The following is a 10,149-nucleotide window of genomic DNA, read 5'->3' as shown; positions in this document are numbered from 1 at the left end:
AAAGCTTTTATGGATGAACTTTTAATAGCAATATTAAGCAAGTGGATAAGAAAGTTTCCACAACAGAAATGAAACTGAAAGTTTTATTTTCCCCGAAGTGTTAATAAAAAACAGTCTTGGGTGTAGATTTACCATCATTCCTTAGCCATGTGTGTTGAGATTAATAATTTTTATCTGAGTTGATTTACTGCTGTTGTGTACCCAAAGGCAGTGAGGTTTTATACTTGGGTGCTATAGGTTGTTGTTCTTCAATGACTAGCCCTTACCAGTGAGTCTGGTTTAATTCACATTTCTATCCAGATACCTAACAGACAGTAGAAATTTCAACTGTAAAAATAATGAAAAAAAGTTGTAACTTCTAGAGCACTGTAAGTCTAGTATGCACAATCCTAGCTACAGCTAACAAGCCAAGAAAAAGCATCCAAAACCAAAACCCATCCATGATATGATGGACTTCTGTATCATGCTTGAATGGGTAAAACTTGACAGAATCTAAAAAGCCACTGAACAATGTTTTTCCTCACTTGGCTGGGCTGCGTTGAGAAAGCAAACAGGAAATTTTCCTAATAGCTTAAGGAAATGGCCAGGTGTAGTACTGGACAAGCCTGTATTTCAATATCAAGCACATCTTGTCTCTCCTCTCCCCTGTACAAGTGGTAACACCACCAGACCAGACCACAGTGGTTATCCTGAAGCAACCCTTTCATGAACCTACATTAAACCCCATACCCCACCACTCAGCATCCCCAAGTGTGGGGTTTGCTGGTATGTGTAGAGGGCCACCTAATGATACTTGCAGTTTATAAATTGAAATCAAAGTCACAGTATACTAACCAGCTTTGGAGAGCAACAGCAAAGAAAAGATTTCTGTAAAACTGCAGCAAATGGTTAATGTTTTACTCAGGTTTATAATTTTTACAGTACATCTCTAACAGCTGGATGCAGTGCCCCTTATCTGTAAACCTGCTTCATCTCTTGCTGATGGAATCCTCCATAGCCATTTACGCCTGTGTTTGGTGCACTGTGTTCTGTGCAGTCCGATCAGCAGCTAACATTTAATTACAAAATAATTGGGTTTTCTGTATGACTCATACAATCAATATAACGACAAACTTGGTTGTAAATAATTTCTGTCTTATCATGCCTATGTACATCCACATTTTTTCTCTTTCATGAATCAGACTATTTGAATAACATTAGATAATTTATCTGAACCACTGACTCATGCAAACCAAACTACTTAATTCTGTTGCTCCTACAGAAAATACGGCCTTAGTATTCACCATTCAATTTCTTTTTGCTCTTTGAAGTGATAGTTAATATCACAAGTTTATCTGTACTTTGGCTATACATCACTTCCTATAATTATTGAATAATTATCAATCACATTTATATTATGGAGTGTAATGGTATCCAAGGATCTTCTATACAAAAGCGATGAGCAATAACGAAGGTTCCACTGGCAAAGGTTATGCTAGAGATCATCATGTGGAAAGCATTCTTTATCAGCTGACAAGATACAGAACCACAAACCAACCCCTGAAAATATAGTAAGTATAATAATTATGTCCTACTATGTCTTACAGAGTTTTTAGCAGGCTACTTTGAAAAACTGGTAAGTTAGTCTCCTTGACATCATGCACTGAAATAAACCATATTGCACTGGCTCCAGTTTTGCTAGTTTACCTGCTTTAATTGCTGCATCCAAGTGAAAAGCCAACCACTGGTGGCTCTATGACTTGCAAAACAAAAGCAGTTCAGAAACTGTATTTTAATACAAAGATGGAGCTGAATAAGTAATTCATTTGCTAAGACATCATTGGTTCAATGCCCTAAACAAAGCCCTTAGATTAAAATAACAGGAAGGCCTAGTGAAATGCCCTAAAACCTACCAACAGCATGATAACAAGAAAAAAAGAAAAAAAAAATAAGGGAGTAGCGTCACAAAGCAAACCCTAAAGGACTGAAATCCAGCAGCAGAGAGGAAGAACCTTTGGCATTCATAAGAACACTCTAGCAGCCTTCTTTTCCCTAAATACCAGGGCTGTACACATGGACAATTCCACTTCTAGGATACTAAAGAACAGCAGGGATAATGCTAGCTCTCCCCATCTTGCCAGCATTCTCTCTTTGGGTCCTTTACTGAACCACGGTCCTCATCAGCTTTATAGCTGCCACTGGAATCACAGTTAAACCCTACTAGCTGCCTTTTTCATAATGAAGCTATATCTGTACTATGGCCTATCTGGAAATTACAATCTTTTTAAACACCTGCAGTCTGCACAGCCTTGAATACACTCAGAACAGCAGAGCTGGCACAGCAGCCAGTTCAGAGTGACTTTTAAAGTGTTACCAACCAACTAACGAGAATGTGATCATTGCAGCCAAAGTTTCACTTTATTAAAATTAGCACTGGTGCTCACAGCCTAGCCACGGGCTTACCATAAATTGGGTTTCCCAGTTCTTTGATGCCATCTGCTGGACACTTCTCACTATGGGTCAAACTCCATCACTAGCTCAGTTTTCACCTAGAAAAATAAGTCTTTTACATTCTCTTTGGTTTATAATTATAAAGACAAGTGGAATGGATGGTTTATTTTAACATACCAAACGAATGGTTTGGCTGTTTAGAAAAAAACTCAAGATACCAGCACCTCCCAAGTCTGTAACCTTGCATTATTTAGCGCTCAAACCGCACTGTCCCGAAAGACAGTTTTGGACTAAGAGCTGTATCTAATAAAGCAGGATAAGGCAAAGCTGAGTCACCTAAGTCCACAATACTCTTATCAGCTGCTCTCAAATAACTGGCTACCTTCTTCTCCCTTTAGTGCCCAAAATAACAGTAATTGGTCAATCCAGAACTGCTCCAAGTAGATTGGAGCCAAATGCTTACCTCACACAGAAAACATATGGAGGGTTCAGAAATTATGTAGAAGAATACCTGTATCTACTTGAAGGCCCAACACACTTGATTTCCTAAAAGCACCGGCTGGCAGAGAGCGCAGCAGTGTTGCCATGGCTATCATATCCACATATTACCTAAGAGCAGCTGAAGTATTCACTCAGGAAGTAAGGAAAAAAATCAAATTCTTTCCTGAGGCATGGGCTTGAATTAAAACCACAACCACTTAGAAAACAAGGTTAAACATCTGTACAGTTATAGCCAGGGTATTTGTACACATGTCCAGCAGCAGAAGCATACAAACCATTGGAATTCTACTGAAAAAGAAACTTGGGAAATGCCAGGGCTAGAGAGAACATTAGCACAGCTTTTGAGACTCACAGCCATCACTTAATATGCATTATATGTAACACAAGTGCTTGTGTTGAGGTATTAGATCTTCACTGTTGAAGACAGTTTTCTTTTATGGCTATGCTAAACCTTATATACAGTGCTAATAAACTTCTGTAAACAAAAAAAGTTACAATGCTGTAATTCATAAATAACAATGCACTGGTGAGATCCTGCTCAGGTGTACCGAAGATCGCAGTTGATATCACTACCCTGTTAAACTACTTCAATAATAGAGAAACCAAGTGAGTTTTTTTTCCTCCACACACTGTTCGAAGAAAAGATGCTATGCAACTGACACAAGAAGTAGGTATTAATTGCTTTATAATAATCAGAGTATGAGATGAGTGTATTTTTTATATTAAGAACAGTGACTGCAGATTAGTATTTGGCCAACTGAATTATCTATCCGCATTCTTTTGGAAAAAAGCTTAAAAAGATAATTTAAATACGGTAAGATTTAATTTTTAAAAACAAAGTCATAATAAGCAGGTATTTCCATGGAACAATACATTAGTCAAACCAGGCAAGAGTCCAAAAGTAGAATTACAGTCAGACAGTACATAATTTTAAGGATGTAAGGAGTCAGCAAATTAAGACACTTAAAAATTACATTCAACTCCACATAGTGATGGAGGCATAGTTCCAGGGATTGGTGCTAACATTGCAACATCATCTATGAACAATTCTGACATTAATTCGGTATATAAACGTGGATTTAGAAAGTGATTGTTCAGGAAAATGAGAAGTTAAGACTCACCATTCTGACTTACAGCATCTTTTGTGATTCCCAACAAAGTAGTAAATGCCTGAACATGACTGTGACTCCAAAAGCTTTTCTTCAATACCAACGCGAGCTTTAAAGAGCCCTCCTTTCTCCCCTGTCAACTTGCTGCCACACTGCGCACTGAGCTAACAGTGTTTACGCTATCTGAGCTAAGATTGAAAGACAAAGGATAGATTTAGTATTTCCAGGAAGGCTGCTAAAAACAGCTAAATAGCATTACAGCTCAATCATGCCCTTTATATTACAGAGAAACTTTTATCCATCAGCCATTATAGCGCAAAACAAAAATTCTCCATTTCTATTGTTTTTAGTATTTTCATGAGTGGAAAACAAGACCAAGGAAACTACAATATGTGCCTGACTTTATTACTTTAATAAACAATGCAAATATTCCAATCTTGATGCTTTACCAACAGTACAAAGCTAATGCTTTCCTGAACAAATAAATAACTGCAAAAACCAAAGTAAGGAAGTTCTCATTAAATAGATGGAACTCAAGACAGGAAAGTAAAAAAAAAAGTGGATTTTTTTTTTTTAAATGTGATGGGAACAAATTATCAAAATATTTAGTGAATGAAGGAAAAGTTGTATGGTATATTTAGAACACCTTCAACTGTCCTCAGCCTCAAGATTTATGTTGTTTCCGAACTTTGCATAGAGCTGAACTTTCAGGTCAGATAACACCCTCTGAATTGATTCCACTCGGGATTCTAATGCCTCAATCTCTTCTTGTAAACTTTTCTGAAAAAGAAAAAAAAAAAAAAAATCAGCTAGTTATGTAAAACATTCTGAGTCATGTTTGTCAGCAACATATGAACAATGAAGAGGTACCTCTTTGCCAACTTTTTGCCAGGTCAGACTGTAAGACTTATTACAGGGCCAAACAAAGACCAAGACCAGCATGACTGTATACTGGCATGCCAGTTATGACTTACTGTGCGTGCACATCACCCTCCTCAACGTGAACTTTAGAAAGTAAAAGGTTCAAAGGATGAACAGATCACCCCATTCCAATGCTTCTCACACTATAGAAACCAGTACAGTAATGAAGCTCCCTTTTGCCCTGACAAACCTTGGCCTCCTCCAGCATCTCTTGTGTTTCTTCTTGGGAATGACTAATGAAAACATCCCCGATTTGGTAGGGTATCAGAAGTGAATCACCATCATCAAGCATCATGATGTCATCACAAGCATCTTCCAAGTTCTGAAGTTGTTTCTATTTATCAAGACATAAGAAAGGTGGTCACTTTGTACTATGTAAATTATTGCAATGGATACATTGTCATGCTATCAGTTCAATAATGAACTCCGTAAGTCCGCATTTTGGGCAAAAATCCTATCCACCAGCATGATATCATCATGTTTAATAGAACAGTTCCAGAGCTGTAATTTAGCATAAGTATTAAATTCAATGGAGCTGTACCAGTAGAAATTTCTAGTCAATACTTATTATCTGTCATTAATAGGCTAATTAACTGTCTAGACAAGGGAAATACAGCAGATTTAAATTTCACTAACATCTGATATGGTCTTCCACAGGAATTTTTTTATTTACAGAGAAAACAGAAAAAAATAATAAATAAGATAGCAAATGTTAATTACGTCATTGCAAAAGTAGGAATGTGTAGAGTCCCAGCACCTTAAGCCATCAATAGAACAACAACATAAAAAGGCAACATTTTTTACAGTATATATATCAGGCAAACTAATTATAGAAAACATTTTGTGACATTACTATCATTTTTTTAAAAACTCGGTAAAACTTCTTTGGAAATGCTATGACTGATGTTGAAGGAAAGTGAATTAATACTGGAAAAGAAAATTAGAATGACGTATCCTCTTCAGCCTACCAAAAGAAAACCTCTGCACTCATAATGACAATCTCTGTCAACACATCAAAAGAAAAATATAACAAACAACTACCTTACTGGTTCAAGAAAAAATACATATGAACAATCTGAGGCAGAAAAATTTAAAAACAGTACAAACAGCCATTCTATATAGACTATGTTTCATATATGACAACTAAGGACTTCTAAAAACTGCATGGAGATATATACCAGCGGCCTTTACGTCTCACGACTTCTTTTTCCACTTACAACATTCTCCGGCTATTTTCAAAGTATCAGAAATACCATATTGGAACCAAAGCATTACTTATAGTAATCCACAATCCCTATTTCCTGTGGCACAGCTGAAAATTAACGCAGGGCAATGAAAAATGAGTGATATTTGAAGCAAATATACCTTTTTCACTTCTATTTCTTCTTTCAGCTCTGTAATCCTGCTAGTATTTCTTGCAAACTTGTTAATTTTCTGTTGATCTTCAAAAGTAACATTGACATCTTCTGCAGCCTGCAAGGAGAGGTCAAAATGAAGGCTTCATTTCTTACATCAACTTGAACCTCACTGCAAGATTACTACTACAAAGCTTAAGAAAAATAGCCTTACAGCCGCTACATTCTGTTTATACACTTGATTCCTTAAAACGCCTCATCAAGAACATCAGCGATACCCACACGTAGCTGGGCTGAGGCCCTAGTAACATCCAATTAAAACACCTGCTATCCATGACATCCTAATGCCAACGGTTGTTTCCTTGACAGCCCTGACAGTTGAAAGGACACCTCTACTCCAAGACCACTGCAGGGTACAGCCTAACAGGTCACTGTAATATGTCAGCAACACCATTTTATACTAATTGGCGACCTGTGATGTGCTACAGGAGATTTTAAACCCACTGAAGCGTGCCTCAGGTGGGCGCTCCATGCGCGGCCTGGGAGGCGGTGGCTGCGGCCAGACAGGGGCTGGGTGACCTCCACTTCTGGCTTCGTGCATCCAGGAAGAGCTTTTGCCAGTTTACAACAAACTGCACCAGCACAGGCTCCTTAACGTCACTGTAACCAAGCCCGCACTTGCACGTTTGATAGCACGACAAGCTATTTCGACAGAGCCGACACAACAACGCCAGGACCTCAATCCACCGACGAGCCAGCGGGGTGTTTTGGGCCGGGCCTAACGCGGGGCTGGCCTGACCCGGCAGCGGCCTAGGGAAAGGGACCCCCCCTCCCCTCCGGCCCGCACAGGGTTGCCGCCCGGGGGGCTGCGTGAACGGGGAGCAAGCGCTCAGGGAGGCACCTCTGGGGAGCCGGAGACAGGGCTGGGAGGCGGCGGGAAACAGCGCTGAGGCCGTACGGCCGCGCCTCCACAGCGCCGACAGACGGCGGCCGCCAACGGCCGGAGGGCCCGGCCCGGCCGCCCCGGGAAGCGGCGGAGGAGCTGCGCCCTCCCTGGGGGGGGGGGGAAACGGCGGAGGGAGAGGCCGGAAAGGGGGAAATAAAAACGAACAAACAAAAAACAAGCCCAAACCTCGCCGTGCCCTCCTCCCACACTCACCGCTTTCTTCATGGTGGCGGCCATGATGGTAGGGCTGAGCCACCCGCCCGCCCCGCGGAGGAGGAGCTGGGGGCATGGCAAAACGAGCGAAAGCGCCCGGCGGCGGCGACCCCGCGCGGCTCGGAGCTTTCCCCCCTTCCCACTGCCCCCAGCTCGGCGGGCTGACCCGGAGGCGCCACAGGGCACGCAGCGCTTGGTACCTCCCGTTTAAAGGGGAAGAGACCCAACTCCGCCCCTCCGCCGACCGACAGGGAGAGCGCTGCGGCCGCGGCCTGCCCGCGCTGCCGCCGGGTGGCGCCACGAGACGCGGCCTTCGGGGCCTCGGCCGCGGCTTCCCGCCCTCTCGGCGCTGCCGCCTCGAGGCCGGCGGGAGCCCGGTGCGGGCCCGGCTCGGTGCGGCGGCGGCAGGGCGGGGTACACGGCTGCTCCGGAGGGAGCGGGGGGGGCGGCCGGGCCGTGCCCAGCCCGAGGCCCGGGGCCAGGGACTCCTCCGAGCTGTCCCCGGCCCGCGCCAGCCCCCTTTCTGGAAGCGGAGGTGGAAGAGGCCTTCGAGTTCAAATCCTCACGGAGGGACTTTTTAAGCAAAAATAAATATTTTTCTGAAAAGGCTGGTTGACAGCTTCTGAAGAGAAACAGGGATAGCTGGCATTTATGCTGCATAATTGCCTCCATGTGCTTAAGTTTATTTAGCTGCTCCCAGCTACAAAACAAAACAAAAAAGAAACCATGTCATCATAACGTGTGACAGTTGCAGTGGAGAGGCCTGGCGTTGGTGTTCCTGAGGCCCAGCTGCGGTGGGCACAAGGCCCATGATCCAAAAGCCTGGGCTGTGGCGGACGGGCACCCATGGAGGGATGTTGAGCACCGTGAGGGCTGGAAACCAACCGGGTCTCTGGAGGCATTTGCAATGGCAGGGGCTGGGCTGGCCACTGCTGCCAGCAACAGCGGCCGAGGCTCTTCGGGACTCTGTGGTTGGCTCCTGCTTGAGTCTGCCAAGACGTTCTTGAAGAATGATCAGCATCTCCAGTACCCGCGAGCTTTCAAAAATTTAAATACACCTCAGCTACAAAGATTTCTGAGCGATACGCTGTTGTGCCAGTGTCAGGTGGGGATGGCAACAAGCCTGCAGTGTGAGATTCAGAAAGGTGTTTGAAAATATCTTCAGGTGTTTTTCTGTGATTCATGTTTACAGCTATGTCCTCCTATGAGCTGCAGTTGAAAGTGGTTAGAGTTAGACCCAAAGAAAGTACCTGGGTACGGAGAGACCAAGGCCTGGGATGGTGTGCCTTTAAAGTGTCTGGCTTTGGGTAGGAATTTGGAAAGCTGAGTTTGAGTCCGCAGCTCACTGAGCAGTGTCTGGGGAGAGTTTGGGTCTCCAGAAAGACAAGCAGACAGTGCTGTGACCAAGGAGCTATCTAGGGTCAGCACGTTCAGTCCCAGGCAGCCAAAACTGCTGAACCTTTTCTTAGAGCTGCTGAGAATTGCCTCCACCAGTTTGGAGTCCAAAGATCAAAACCATTTCCTGAAGGCAAAATTTATAACTTTTCTTTCTCAAGCTATGCTTTAAAAAGCCTAATGCCCTGATTGCATGCAACGGTCTTGTTCTTCAGACACTTATTCATGATATGGGAGGCTGATGTACACTTCCCCACTGTCTGATGGCATCCAAAGTCACATCTCCCATCCCCCTCCTAATGCCTGAACCATAAGTAACTCTGTATGTTATCCAATGACCATTTTAATGACAAATACAGGAAGAATCCGTGGAACAGAGTGCCAGTGTTTGCTTTTGTTAGAACCCCTTGTTGCTGAGGGAGAATCCAGTCCTGCAGCTGCAGGAGAATCCACGATAGCTTATAAAAGTTCATTCCAAAGTGGATCTGTGGCGAACAATAGAAGACAACATCCAACAGAAGAATGGATGTATATTTTAAAAGTTTCCTGTTAATTTCCTGCAATTAGGCCTTATTAGGAAGAGCTGAAATACAGTGTGCTCCATTCAAGTCTTAGCACATATGCTGACACTGTTCTCTCTCGGCCTTGACTTTGTTCATCATAGATGGAAACAGTATAGCAGCCCTACTGCCTGCAAGAATGAAAAGTTTGGGTTCCTGCCTTATTACTTAGAGAAATGGGGCTTACACCAATGGTGTTCAGCTTCATTTCATAGCAGAGCTGGTTTGGGAGCTCTCTTACAGTAACTGCTTTTTGTTGAATAAATGTAAGAAAGTCACAAGTACTTGTAGAAAAGATTGCAGCAGGTTTCTAGCTTGAAAATTAGTTGAGGGAAAAAACTTTCAAAACTATCAAAATATTCTGTAATGGATATTTACTGAATGAAAAGCTTTTGTTTTCTTCAGTTTAGAATGACTGCTCATTTCAAAACTCCTGTTACAAACTAGTAGAAAAAAAAACAGAACAGAAAATAAAATATTTTGAGTGGCCTTCAGGCTGGCTGTTACATTTTATTTTGGTGCATAATTTTGACTTGTTTCCCACTGAGGGAGAAAATTAATCACAGAAGTTCTCCCTGGAGAACTGTTTTTATTAACTTCTGTAAAATTATAATCCTAATTCTAAGTCTCTTTTTTTTTTTTCTCAGAGAACAAACTCTCATCTCTCTGGCCATTCTTCCCTAAGTCAGCTATCTTCTCTCTTCTCAAAGATCCTGCTA

General features: G+C 42.5%; 1 protein-coding gene across 1 annotated transcript; it reads right to left on the bottom strand.

The window, feature by feature from the left end:
- Positions 1–4,433: 4,433 nt before the first annotated feature.
- PFDN4 (prefoldin subunit 4) lies at positions 4,434–7,634 on the bottom strand. Its single transcript, XM_082491335.1, has 4 exons — positions 7,476–7,634; positions 6,327–6,434; positions 5,152–5,295; positions 4,434–4,820 (listed from the first exon to the last, which is right to left on the bottom strand). The coding sequence occupies exons 1-4, from the start codon at positions 7,497–7,499 to the stop codon at positions 4,689–4,691; spliced, it is 408 nt and encodes a 135-aa protein (XP_082347461.1). The 5' UTR covers positions 7,500–7,634; the 3' UTR covers positions 4,434–4,688.
- Between the last annotated feature and the right edge of the window lie 2,515 nt (positions 7,635–10,149).

The sequence above is a fragment of the Vanellus vanellus genome (genome assembly GCF_965231255.1).
Source record: "Vanellus vanellus genome assembly, chromosome: 15".
Taxonomy (NCBI): Eukaryota; Metazoa; Chordata; class Aves; order Charadriiformes; family Charadriidae; genus Vanellus; species Vanellus vanellus.
The sequence above is the reverse complement of the archived record's forward strand: the minus strand, read 5'-3'. Positions and strand labels throughout refer to the sequence as shown.

What these genes read in the sequence shown, in the direction of transcription:
- PFDN4 (XM_082491335.1), bottom strand. Translation starts at nt 7,499, where the DNA reads ATGGCCGCCACCATGAAGAAAGCG. An exon ending in CCGCCACCATGAAGAAAGCG is followed by an intron (nt 6,435 to 7,475) that starts GTGAGTGTGGGA and finishes CTCTCCTTGCAG; the next exon opens with GCTGCAGAAGATGTCAATGT. An exon ending in AGATGCTGGAGGAGGCCAAG is followed by an intron (nt 4,821 to 5,151) that starts GTTTGTCAGGGC and finishes TTTCTTTTTCAG; the next exon opens with AAAAGTTTACAAGAAGAGAT.